At 49.6% G+C, this 13,826-nt stretch overlaps 1 protein-coding gene across 2 annotated transcripts in view; it reads right to left on the bottom strand.

Annotated features, from left to right (window-relative positions):
- LATS2 (large tumor suppressor kinase 2) overlaps positions 1 to 13,826 on the bottom strand; it is a 95,695-nt gene that overhangs the window by 8,149 nt on the left and 73,720 nt on the right. For both annotated transcript variants that reach the window (XM_030922281.1, XM_010361258.2), the window contains exons 3-5: positions 9,038 to 9,170; positions 5,385 to 6,799; positions 430 to 1,012 (exon numbers count right to left, since the gene is read on the bottom strand). In XM_030922281.1, the coding sequence (XP_030778141.1) occupies positions 430 to 1,012; positions 5,385 to 6,799; positions 9,038 to 9,170 (2,131 nt within the window). The remainder of the gene's footprint in view (positions 1 to 429; positions 1,013 to 5,384; positions 6,800 to 9,037; positions 9,171 to 13,826) is intronic.

Genomic DNA, 13,826 nt, shown 5'->3' with positions numbered 1-13,826 from the left:
CCTGACAAAAATGGAGAAACCCCGTCTCTACTAAAAATACAAAATTAGCCAGAGGTGGTTTTGTATTACAGTACGTGACTGTAATCCCAGCTACTCAGGAGGCTGGAGACAGGAGAACCACTTGAACCCGGGGGGTGGAGGTTGTGGTGAGCCGAGATCATGCCATTGCACTCCAGCCTGGGCAACAAAAGCAGAACTCTGTCTCAGAAAAAAAAAAGTAAACCTGAAATCCACTAACTTAAAAAAAAAATTCATATATCATACTATTCCCTTTTGGAAGGGAAGGCTGTCACACCAATTTATAAAAGAATGGAGTGACAGATAATTTCGAAATGATTAGGAGCCACTAGGATGGGATATTGAGTTGCTTGCCATGGGGTGAGTGACATCTACACATAAAAAATGCATGCGGCACACTTAAGACAATACCTTTCTGGTAATATTTGGAATTGTGAGTCCACCTGAACCCAGTGCAGAGGCCAAAATCTGTGAGTTTAATGTGACCATCCAGATCTATCAAAATGTTATCAGGCTTGATGTCTCGGTGGATGAAGCCCATCTTGTGGACACTCTCAATGGCCAAAGTCAGCTCTGCGATGTAGAACCGGGCCAGGTGCTCGGGGAAGACCTCCATCCGAATCAGCAGGCTCATCATGTCCCCACCAGGGATGTAGTCCATCACAAAGTACAGGCTGTCTTTGTCTTGGAAGGAGTAGTAGAGTTTGACCACCCACTCATTGTCTGCCTCGGCCAGGATGTCCCTCTCGGCCTTGACGTGGGCCACCTGATTCCGGTTCAGGACATCCTTTTTCCGTAGGGTCTTCATGGCGTACAAGGCATGAGTGTCCACCTTACAAGCCAGGCACACTTCCCCAAAGGCACCGATACCCAGGGTTTTGATTTTGACAAACATAGACTTGTCCATCTTGGCCCTCTTAAGCCTGTTGTAATTAGACTCTTTCTGGTAGAGGATCTTCCGCATCTGTTCCTGCTCAGCTTCACATAGTCCAGCCTGTGTAGAAGGAAAGGAAGGAGGAAGAATCACATTCGAGAAGTCCCATGATAACATATGACTGGGATGGGGATGCCCTGGAACCTAACTCATTTTACAGAAAGGAGAACAGAGAAGAACGGGTCTCATATACTACAAAGCAAGGTAACAACTGGTTTTGTTTTGTTTTGTTTTTGAGACAGAGTCTTGCTCTGTCACCTAGGCTGGAGTGCAGTGGCACAATCTCAGCTCACTGCAGCCTCCGCCTTCCGAGTAGCTGGGACTACACGCGCCCACCATCACGCCTTGCTAATTTTTCTATTTTTAGTAGAGACAGGGTTTCATCATGTTGGCCAGGCTGGTCTTGAACTCCTGACCTCAGGTGATCTGCCTGCCTCAGCCTCCCAAAGTGCGGGGATTACAAGTGTGAGCCACTGTGCCTGGCCAGTTTTGTTTTTTTATATCCATATATAGACATGAATTTGGAATGAAAAATTAAGACAGGCCAGGTGCAGTGGCTCAAGCCTGTAATCCCAGCACTTTGGGAGGCCGAGACGGGCGGATCACGAGGTCAGGAGATCGAGACCACCTTGGCTAACACGGTGAAACCCCCATCTCTACTAAAAAATACAAAAAACTAGCCGGGTGAGGTGGCGGGCGCCTGTAGTCCCAGCTACTCAGGAGGCTGAGGCAGGAGAATGGCGTAGATCCGGGAGGCGGAGGTTGTAGTGAGCTGAGATCCGGCCACTGCACTCCAGCCTGGGCGACAGAGCAAGACTCTGTCTCAAAAAAAAAAAGTTAAGACAAAAAAGAGAGTTCTTTCTCTAGGAGACTTTTGGCTCTAAAAACTAAGGGAAACTTCTATTAACAAAAATCTGTGGGAAAAGGGACCACAGCAGTCCTAGAACTCCAAGAGCTATCTAATCTTTCAGTAACTTAGGGAAAATGGAAAAGCAGGAAGAAAAGTCAATGATCAGCATACAAAAATCAGTAGCACGTATTAGACAGACTTGTATATGGTGAGAGACAGGGTCTAGTTTCATTCTTCTGCATGTGGATATCTGGATTTCTGTACACCAATCATGAATACCATTTACAACAGCTACAAAAAAAAATCTAGAAGCAAACTTAACCAAAAGTGAAAGAGCTCTACAAAGAAAATACGAAACACTGAGGAAAGAAACTGAGGACACAGACACATGAAAAAAGATCCCATGTTCACCGACAGAAAGATGTAATGTTGTTAAAATAACCATGCTACCCAAAGTAATCTACCAATTAAATGCAATCCCTATCAAAACCCCAACGACATTTTTCACATTAATAGAAAAAAACAACACTAAAATTCACAGGGAGCCCAAAGAGTCAAAACGATCCCGGGCAAAAAGAACAAAGTTGTTACCCAACTTCAAAATATATTACAAGCCTAGAGTAACCGACATGGTACTGGTATAAAAACACACACACAGACCAATGGAATAGAATAGAGAACCCAGAAATAAGTCCATGTATTTACAGCCACCTGATTTTTGACAAAGGTGCCAAGAATGTACACGGAAGAAAAGACAAAACTAGACATCCATATGCGGAAGAATGAAACTGGAGCCCAATCTCTCACCACATAGGAAAGTCAACTTAAAACAGATTAAAGACCTAGAAACAAGACCAGAGGCTATGAAAATATACTCTAGGACAGTGGTTTGAGCAAAGATTTTCATGGATAAAATCTCAAAAGCACAGGCAAAAAACTTCAAAATAGACAAATGGGACTATATTAAGCTAAAAAGCTTCTGCATAGCAAAGGAAACAACAGAGTAAAGAGGATACCTGTGTTGAACAGGAGAAAATATTCACAAACTATTCAACTGACAAAAGGCTATTATTCAGAATATACAAGGAACTCAAACAACTCAACAGCAAAAAAAAAAAAAAAAAAAAAAAATCAAATAATCCCATTTAAAAGTAAGTCAAAAGGCCAGGCACGGTGGCTTATGCTTGTAATCCCAGCACTTTGGGAGGCTGAGGTGTGTGGATTACTTGAGGTCAGGAGTTTGAAACCAGCCTGATGAACATGGTGAAACCCCGTTTCTACTGAACATACAAAAATTAGCTGAGCGTGGTGTCGCACCCCTGTAGTCCCAGCTCTCAGGAGGCTGAGGCAGGAGAATAGCTTGAACCCAGAAGGCAGAGGTTGCAGTGAACCGAGATTTCATCACTGCACTCCAGCCTGGGTGATAGAGCGAGACTCCATCTAAATAAATAAATAATAAATAAATAAATAAATAAATAAATAAATAGGTCGGGCGATGTGGCTCACGCCTGTAATCCCAGCACTTTGGGAGGCCAAGGCAGGTGGATCATCTGAGGTCGGGAGTTTGAGACCAGCCTGACCAACATGGTGAAACCCTGCCTCCACTAAGAATACAAAATTAGCTGGACACGGTGGCTCATGATTGTAATCCCAGCTGCTCGGGAGGCTGAGGCAGGAGAATCACTGGAACCCGGGAGGCGGAGGTTGTGGTGAGACGAGATCGCACCATTGCACTCCAGCCTGGGCAACAAAAGTGAAACTCTGTCTCAAAAAATAAATAAATAAACTAATTAAAAAAAAAAAAAAAAGGTGAGCTAATGACCTGAATAGACACTTGTCAAAGGAAGACACACAAATGGCTAAGAGCTGCATGGAAGGATTCTCCATTAACCATCAGGGAAATGCAAGTCAAAACCACAATGAAATATAATCTCTTCCCAGTTAGAACAACTATTATCAAAAAGAAAAAAAAAGAAACTAAAAATAGAACTACCATATAATCTACCAATTCCACTATTGGGTATTTATCTAAAGTAAAGGAAATCAGTATATCAAAGGGATACCTGCACCCCATGTTTACTGCAGCACTCTGCACAACAGCAAAAATATGGAATCAACTTAAGTGTCCATCAACTGATGAATGGATAAAGAAAATATGGTCTGTGTACACCACGGGATACTATTCAGCCATAAAAAAAGAATGAAATCCTGTCATTTGGAGCAACATGAATGGAACTGGAGGTCATCATGTTAAGTGAAATAAGCCAGGAACAGGAAGTTCAGTACACACGTTTTTACTGATATGTGGGAGCTAAAAGAATTAATCTCATAGAGGAGAGTAGAATCATAGTTAGCAGAGGTGGGGAAGGGTGTGTGTGTGCTGAGGGGAGATGAGAGGTTAATTGATGGAAACATACAGCTGGACAGAAGGAACAAACTCTAGGGTGACTACAGTTAGTAAAAATGTATTCTATATTTCAAAATAGCTAGAAGACAGGACTTGAAATGTTTCCAACACAGAAATGATAAATACATTGGGCATACCTTGACTTGATCATTACATATCCTATGCATGTAACAAAATATCACATGTACCCCACAAATACACAAACACTATGTATAAATAAAAAATGAACTGCTGGGCGTGGTGGCTCACGCCTGTAATCCCAGCACTTTGGGAGGCCAAGGCAGGCAGATCACCTGAGGTCAAGAGTTTGAGACCAGCCTAACCAACATGGTGAAACCCCATCTCTACTAAAAACACAAAAAAATAGCTGGATGTGGTGGTGGGCACCTGCAATCCCAACTACTTGGGAGGCTGAGGCAGGAGAATCGCTTGAACCCAGGAGGCGGAGGTTGCAGTGAGCCAAGATCGCGCCATTGCACTCCAGCCTGGGCGACAGAGCAAGGCTCAGTCTCAAAAATAAATAAATAAATAAGCACATATAAATGAAAGGTAAATATTTAAAAAGTCAATGAATATGGGACACTGCAAAGAACACAAATCTGGTTTCTACGCTTTGGAATTACTGGCTTTGTGTGATTTAAATGTTACATTTTAATTTACATAATTTCACCAATAATCACCTTCTTCAGCACTTTAGTGTCAACTAAGGTATACTTAAATCATTAGTTACTAATTAAACACTTAAAAAGAATAAATGGAATCACTACTATATTTTTCTTCCAAAATCCCACAATATCAATTTACAAAACCTTAAACTTTGTTTCTACTCATTCAAAATGTTCTATTATTAATCCATGATGAATTTTGTTAAGTGAGTACACACCTTAAAACTCTATTTGCTAATTTACCTACAATGTAAATTGTAGATTATCTACATGACGCTGGCTACATTATGCACAGCTATCTCTGATTCTTCAGAAGAGTCAAGGGGAAAAGAGAAAGGGAGGTCACACGATTTGCAACTTCTCCAAGTTGTTGGCCCCAGAACCAGACTGTCGCCCGTTAGCCGTGTTGACGACAAGGGGTACACAGTCGAAACAGAAAGGGATTGTGCGTGCTTCCTATTACCAGTAGAGGGAAGAGCCGGGAACAGGAAAAACAAAGTGGGAAATTACTTTGGCCATTTCTTGCTCCAGCTGCAGCCTCCGGTTAACCTTCTGCTGGTAGGTTTTGATGACATTCTCCACGTGCTGCTCCATGAAGAACTTAAAGGCGTAGGGCGAGTAGCTCTTGATGCGTGACTCTCTCTTCTCCTCGTCTCTGCTGTTTTTGCGGACGGGAACGGGAGAAGTCTGGATCTGCTTTTTGTCCTTCCCGCCTTTGTCCCCCTTGGCGCTTTTGCGGCTCTTCTCACCGCCCTCGGGCTCGCTGGGGCCCGCACGGAGGCTCTGCTCCACGCCCGCGCACAGGCTGTCCAGGTCGTACTGCTCGGACTTGCTGCGCAGCAGCAGGTGCCTCGGGTAGGGCGGAGGCGGGCACCTCCGGTCTGGGCCTCCGTACTCCACGTCCAGCGGGTAGGCGCCCGCGCCGCCCAGTGCCAGGGCATGCTCCTCCTTGGCGTCCAGGCCCTCCGTGGCCGGGGCGGGGGCGGGGGCCGGGGCAGGCGCGGGCACCCAGGCGGGGTGCGAGGGCCCCACAGCCGTCTGCGGCTCCGGCCTCAGCACACGCACGCTCTTCACCGGGTGCAGGATGTGCGCGGCCGTGACAGCCGTCACGGTGTTGGGGGCGGGCAGGGAGGGCTCGGCCTTGCCGGGTGCGCCCGGCCGCGGCTGGTGGCTGTTGAAGGAGTTGGTCCTGCTGGGCACCGGGCAGTCAGGCCGGAAGGCCACATGCGCGCGCGGCGGCGCCTCCAGGCCCGGCTTCTGCAGGGAGTCCCGGCGGGCCAGGGTGGCAGCCGGCCACTGCTGGACGGAGGTGCTGCCCAAGTCATACAGGTCCACGTTGAGGCTGTTCCGCGAGGGAGTGAGCAGGCTCTGCGGGGGGCTGTCGCTGGCGAACACCTGGCTGCGGGAGCCCAGCACATGCAGCTGGTGGGCCGTGGGGCCGGCCTGCTTGTGGTGTGGGTGCGGCACGTAGAGCCCGGCGGTGGGGGGCGGGAAAGCGAGGCCGGCGCCTGGTGGGCCCCCCTGGCCCTTGGTGGCGTAGCCCCCGGTCTCCGGCGGCGTCTTGCTCTGGAAGGAGGGGCTGCGCTGCACTCCGTAGCCCAGGGGCTCCCCGTGCACCAGCAGGTGCGGCCGGCCGTAGTGCGCGCCCTGCAGCGGGAAGTGTGCCCCTGCTGCCTCCACGCTGGCGCCGTAGCCCTTGGGTGGGTGCTGGTGTTGGTGCTGGTGGCTGGGCCCGTGGGGGCCGACTCCGGGGAAGAGGTAGTCCACGTACGGCCGCGGCACCTCCTCCAGCGCAGTGGGGCCGTCGGCGCCGAAGCTCGGGCCCTCGTAGGGGGCACCGCTCAGCTGGTGGTAGGACGCGAACGAATCGCTGGTTCCTTCGAAGCTGGGCCTCCGCGTCACAGGGGCTGGCATGAGCCCCCTTCCTGCCGTGGAAAACACAGGAAGACAGCATCAGAGCGGGTGTGATCAGTGGGTTCTGGCACTTTCAGTCTGGTCCCCACTCTAGCGCTGCCCTCGGGGCTGAGGGTCTTGAACCCTGGGCCCTGACATGCTGCATTCTGCCCAGCACAGGGTCAGCGGACTCCCCTCTGCCCTGCCAGCAGGACCAGTCGCCCTAATGTGTTAAGAGAGTGGAGACAAGCTGGAGGTCAAAGGGCACATGGGAGGGCCAAGGGCAGAAAAGAAGACCGGGTCCGCATGCTGAGGTGCATCCTTGCCCCCTGGGGACAGCACTGGGGTCACTCTCCTGTCAGGCTACGGAGCCATCTGCATAGCCAGCTTTGTTTTCAAAACCCTATCATGCCCAAACTGTGGGAAGCTGGGTTTACCCCCGCACGGTTCCCAAAGCGCGGTTCCCTCACAGAAAGGGCAGGCCTGTATCCACTGTGCAGCAGCTGCTCCACTTTTCTTTTACCTCTTTTCCAAATTAAAAGATTTTCTAGTTTTTTTGGTCTGTATTAAAACAAAGCAACATATGCACAACAAAAAACACACAAAACCCCTCTACAAATATCCAGATTGATTTCATCTGCTGCTACCTTAATCCTGACCTCCATTTTGAACATCTCATCTGAAACAGACACCGGAAGGAAGGACAAAGGCTCCTTTCACTTCTTTAGGCCAACTGCTCCACTTGGCTCGACTTAGCAGAGGGTGCCGAAGGGTGTGCCTTGCCCACAGGAAGACCACCCCTGATATGTGGCAGAGTGAAGGCCCTGACAGCCTGGCACTGAGCAACAGTCACAGGCAAACCAAGGCTTCATTTTCCCTGGGCTCAGAAGACGTCAATGAACACACACACCAAAGGCAAGTGCAGAGGGAAATCAGCATGGAACAGGGGCCTAGCCTTCCCTTTGAGCTGTGCTCTAAGACCTCAAAACTGGAAGAATCCTGACATGGAAGGCCAGCTGGGGACTATTTAAGGAAGTTCCTTCTCTTAAGAAGAAGACAAAAATGTGTGTCCTCTTAACAAGGGAGATGCAAGTTACAAAGGTGAGATTTTCTCACCCACCACATGAAGTAGGTTTTATCCAAGGTCTTCTACAAAATAGGGAAAACTCTTGATAATTACTATGATTTTTTTTTTTTTTTTTTTTTTTGGAGACAGAGTCTCGCTCTGTCGCCCGGGCTGGAGTGCAGTGGCCAGATCTCAGCTCACTGCAAGCTCCGCCTCCCGGGTTTACCCCATTCTCCTGCCTCAGCCTCCCAAGTAGCTGGGACTACAGGCGCCGCCACCTCGCTCGGCTAGTTTTTTGTATTTTTTTAGTAGAGACGGGGTTTCACCGTGTTAGCCAGGATGGTCTCGATCTCCTGACCTCGTGATCCGCCCGTCTCGGCCTCCCAAAGTGCTCGGATTACAGGCTTGAGCCACCGCGCCTGACCTATTTTTTTTTAAATAGAGATGAGGTCTCCCTCTGTTGCCCAGGCTGGTCTCCAACTCCTGCCTCCAGCCTCTGGCCTCAGCCTCCCAAAGAGTTGGGATTACACAAAATAAAACAAAACAAAACCAGACCAGACAGTGCTGGGATTACAGGCTTGAGCCACTGTGCCTGGCCATGAATCCTTTATCACACCCCAGGGGCCTCAGGTACCAATCACGGGGCCCATGTGCTCCGTCTTGGGAAAGTAACATTCCCCCATAGCCAGTAAAAAGCAGGGGTTTGGTGCGGTGCCTCAGGCCCTTCACAGGGGATGCTGAGGGGGGCCCAGCGCTCTGCCCACACTGCCTGCCATTGAGCAGCCACTCTCGGAGGCTACAATGTGAGAAAGGTGTGTTTAGAATTGAGGGAAGAAGCCATCCTTGTCAAAGATCCCTCCACAGGCCCAAGAGAAAGTGAAAAGGCCATTTTTACGCCCACTTTGCTGACTTTTTTGATCTTTCATAAAACAAGCACACACCTTTCCCTAGGTAGGAAGCACCAAGGTCATCTCAGACGAGGCTGGATGGGGCAAGCGCCAGGCACGTCCCACGGTTTACTACTTGGGGCTGCTCCCACCAGGGCCTGGCTCAGGACAGGGCAGGCTCAGCTTGCCCATTACCTGAACGAGGCAATGTGACAGGAGACTGGCTCTGGCCAGGCCAGGCTAGACCCTCTGCACATGGTTTTGTGTCCTTAAGCCACAAACCATCTTTGTCCCCCACGCTGCGGGCCTGGGCTCACCTGGGGAGGTTTGCTTAATGACCCGCACGATCTGCTCATTCCTGGGGTCCAGGTAGCCCATCTTGCTAATGTACTCCAGGGCAGCCTCGATGCTCCTGCTGCCAGTCTGCTTGAGAGCTCGGCCAGCCATCTCCTAGGAAGGAAGTAAGGGAGAGGTAAGTGCACGTCATCCTAAAACAAAGCCCCCAGGGACTCCCGTCCCCACTCTGTGCTGGGACACTTTGCCTCTGTAGCTGCTGAGAACCTGCGACGCGCTGCAGGAAACCCTCAGAATGAGTGGTGGCTATGTGCCCTGCAGGTGACTGATGACAAAAGCCTAGCACAAGCCACACCACGGACTAAATTTAGCCTTACGTCAAGGACATATGGGAATTTTGATGGGCCTGAGAGAGACTTAAATTCTGCTTCTCCTCAGAAAACTTGTGGTTGGACTGGTGAGGTCAGGATGAACCTAAAACGAGAAACGTTTCAGGGGAAGAACTGTGGGAGTCAGGGAACCTGGCTTTAACCTCGGCTCACCTCCAAGCTAACTTTGGGACTAGGAAACCTGTCCCCAGGGAAAGGGTGCAGCTGCGCAAGAGTCATATATTACATGCCTATTGTTGACAATGCCCCGTGGTGGCTACAGCAGCAGAGGACTGGCCCTCAGAGATGTGACTTGCAGAAGAAAAGACAGACACACTGGCCCAGGACAAGTCCCTCACACTGCTTGTGGGAAGAACAAAGAGACCGGTGGCCAGCACAGGAGAGGGCAGGTAAAATGGATGAGGGCCAGAGGAGAAAGCCCCTTCCACTCAAAAGATGAGGTGGTGGCATGGCTAGCTGTTCCAGACTTTGGGCAGGCAGAGAGCCCTGGGAGAGAAAAGGCATTCCTGGCAGATGGGACAGCCAGAGCAGAAGCCTGGGGAAAGATGGGCCCATGACAGCAGCACGCAAGGGTAGGTGGCGATGGGGGGATGGACCCACAGATGGGGGCCAGGCTCTCAGGGTTTTGCTCCTGTCTGCAAGGAGTCAAGGAAGCTTTCAAACTGGGACATGCGGCATCAGCAGGTCAGGCTGGGGGCGGCTGTGGGTGCAGAGCTGGAGGCACTCAGGTTGGGGGGACAGAACAGGCAGGAGGGTGCACAAGAGATGCAGCCCAGTGGGGCAGGGCAGCGAGGCTCTGATGACAGCGCCCCCTTCACCTTCAAGGACAGCTCCACAGAGCTACAGGCAAACAGGGAGGGCAAGCAGAGAGAAAAGAACACCACTGAGACTGGCTTTGGGACAAGGGTGAAACACGCAAAGGCCACAAAAAGGGCTTTGGCAGGAGAAGGGAAGGCGGAGCCCTTTGAAGGTCGACGAGGAGGGCGGCCAGGCAGGAGGAAACTGAAAACGCAGAACCGGGAGCTCCGGAAAGAAGTCCATAGTTACCCAGACAGCAGAGAAGAAAGGGGTGGAGATGGCCGGGCGCGGTGGCTCACACCTGTAATTCCAGCACTTTGGGAGGCCAAGGTGGGTGGATCAAGAGGTCAAAAGATGGAGACCATCCTGGCCAACATGGTGAAATCCCATCCCTACTAAAAATACAAAAATTAGCTGGGTGTGGTGGTTTGCGCCTGTAGTTCCAGCTACTCGGGAGGCTGAGGCAGGAGAATCGCTTGAAACCTGGGAGGTGGAAGTTGCAGTGAGCTGAGATCACACCACTGCACTCCAGCCTGGCGACAGAGTGTGACTCCATCTACAAAAAAAGAAAGGGGTGGAGATGCAGAAAGACCCCGTGGGGGAGGCCGTGCAGGGCTGCTCTGCAGCAGGAAGCCTGGCCGTGGTCCCAGAGGCGCTCTGCAGAGAGAGACGCAGCACTGAGTGTCCCCCACCTCTGGACAGGGCACTGCGGTGCCCATGACCTGAATCACACTCAGCTGTGCATCTGTGGTTCCCTTAGGACAAGAAGAACCTGGCAGGGCCTGAAACCATGTTACTCATGGCTGCATCTGCCCACTTAATACAGCGCCTAGAACAAATTCAGCACTTATTATCCATATATGATGGTCTAATACGGAATCAAGCTTTCCAGTCCTGGCCATACGCCAGCAGGTTGGCAGGACAGAAAACACGGGCTATAAACTGCCTGGGTTCTTAGTGATGCAGGCGTGGGATGGCAAGATGGCAGGGACAGGGAAGGGCTGCAGAGGAGCACGAGGTGGAAGGCCTGGGGAGGTGCCGCCACATGGGCAGGCCACGTTGCAGTTGAGGGACATGAAGTGACAGATTGGAACATGGGAATAAGAACAGCCCTGTTTGTGAAAGCGGTGCCTGGACTACCAGAAAGGGCAAGTGTTTACAACCTGGAAGAGCTGCAGAGAGAAGGCAGCAGTGGTCAGAAGGGAAGCACTTCCTGGCCTCACCTGGGATGGGAGATAAGACTCCCACCGCCTACTTCACAGCTGTGCTATGCGATGAGATCACGTCTGTAAAGACTCAACAGCTTGGAGGAAGACATGATAAGACCACATCTTTGTGGGATCACCCTGGAGCTTTCGGCACCCATTAAAAAACATGTGCCAACTGGGGCTGACTCTAACCGCAAACCTTCCCATCAGCACTAACCGTTCAATTGCTTCATCTGAAACGTGACCAACGCTCTGTCTCCTGCGGGGTGAATCACCAGCCTGCGCTCATTAACCCAGTACCTGCCGACTGCCAAGAAAGGGCAGCTCCAGGACAGACTAGGTCAATGTGGATGTTCTCAAGCTCTCTCCCTGTTTGTGGAGCACCCACTACTCAAGACGTGTGTGTCTATTGTGCATCAAATCTAGGAACTCAGAAAAATCAGCAAGGAGACCACAAGTGAAGACTCGTGTTCAACGGGAGTTTCAAGTCCTAAAAGTGAACCGCACTCCTGACCAGCTTGTTTATAAATACCCCACGCCAGTTGAGGCTCGTCCTTGTTACCTGCCCATCAACCCTTCTTTAGCAAGTAAGTGGTTCCTATCTACACATCAACACTCAGAAGATGCTACTGTACATACACATACAGCTATGTTTTAAACATTGAAGGAAATGGGAATCCACTTCTGAATCCATCAGAAATACATGACCTCTAGGCACAAAGTACATGCAGAGTCACAGAGTGAAGGCAAGCGCACAGTCTGGGGAATGGCAAGAGGTCGGAGCCAGGACATGGGAGAAGCGTGTCAGAGAGATGCAGCTGAAGCCTGGCCGAGGAGCTTGGCCACTCACCTTCCTTTCTTAAGAATATATGGAGACCAAGCTGGATGTGGTGGTTCACGCGTATAATCCCAGCACTTTGGGAGACTGAGGCGGGAAGACTGCTTGAGCCCAGGAGTTTGAGGCCAGATAGGGCAACACAGTAAGATCCCGTCTCTAAAAAAAAAACATAGCTGGGTGTTGGTGGCGCATGCCTGTAATCCCAGCTACTCAAGAGATTAAGGCAGGAGGATTGCTTGAGCCCAGGAAGTAGGGCAGGCTGGGCAACAAAGTAAGAATGTGTCTCAAAAAAGAAAAACAAAAAAAGAGTATTTTTTAAAAGAAGAATGTACAAAAATCATCATTTAAGGGTCCTTATCTAGAATCGTAGGTGGCTATACCCACACCCCTGGGTTCACCCCTCCTCTCTGCTGCTTAGCAGCTGTGTAGCCTTCAGCAAATCATTTCCCTACTTTGAGTGCCCTTTTCCTCATCTGGGAAATAAGGCTAACAGGTTGCTCTAGGGATAAAAGGAGATGTCATGTTTTGGCATCAGCATCATTTAAAGGTTAGCTGTTACAGTTCACAAAGGTATCTTATGTGTTTCTGGGAGAAAACATAAAAACTGCAATTGTAGGTTTTATGCATGTTTGATATTTAATGGCTCTAATGTTTTACTATGTATTCTTACAATAATTATAGAAAGAAACGTAATGAGTTCTTTTCACCAAGCCTCAATAGACACCTCCAGTCTCTTCCAGCTTACCTCAGGCTGCTGTGTAAACATTATCCACGTCTTACCTCAGGCTGCTGTGTAAACATTATCCACGTATATGCATGCCAACATGTGGAAAGGCTGAGCAGCCCTGCCCCAAAGCACGAGTGAAGCTGCAAGCCAACTGAAGGCGAGGACAGTTCAGGTATGTGTCCCAGTGTCTAGCGCGTAGAAAGAGAGCAGCAGATATTTGTTCAATGAATGAGTGACTGAATTAGACTGTGACATAGGATAGATGAAAGGAAGAAAGAGCTACAAGCAGGGGGAGAGAAGATACTGCCTGTTCCACTGGGCAGGCTGCCCTGGTGTGTGGAAGATGGAGATAAGGTACACAGCAGAGATGCACCAAGCACAGACTAAAGGGAATTTCAAATCAACATTAACAACAGCAGCAACTTCCAAGTTGTACTCCATTATCTAGTTTGCACACGTGCCATTCTTCAGGACAGAAGTTCACAAAATCTTAATGCTCCTTGAATGTGTGTGTCATGCACTTACTAATTATTTACAGAGTAATGTGGTAGGTTAACAAGACTTTGATGACTTTGTGTCACCTAGCCACGTGCAACAAGAAAATCCTACACACATTAAATTTTTCTCCTGAAACACTCAAGAAAGCTCAATTTAGGATTGCTTAATGTCTCACAGAAAAAGGATGCTAATCCTTTGAACTTGGTTACCACGCCCATAAGTTAAGCCTTCTCTTCTAGACAGATATCAATGCTGGAGTTGAAGCCATCATATGAGCACCAGATTTGGCACAAGATACCTGCGGTGTTCAACACTTGCTTCATCAGTGACCACTCCATGCCACCTGCTGCAAGA

The sequence above is a fragment of the Rhinopithecus roxellana genome, chromosome 18 (assembly GCF_007565055.1).
Source record: "Rhinopithecus roxellana isolate Shanxi Qingling chromosome 18, ASM756505v1, whole genome shotgun sequence".
NCBI lineage: Eukaryota > Metazoa > Chordata > Mammalia > Primates > Cercopithecidae > Rhinopithecus > Rhinopithecus roxellana.
Note: the sequence above shows the minus strand (reverse complement) of the source record. Positions and strands in the feature narration are given on the sequence as shown.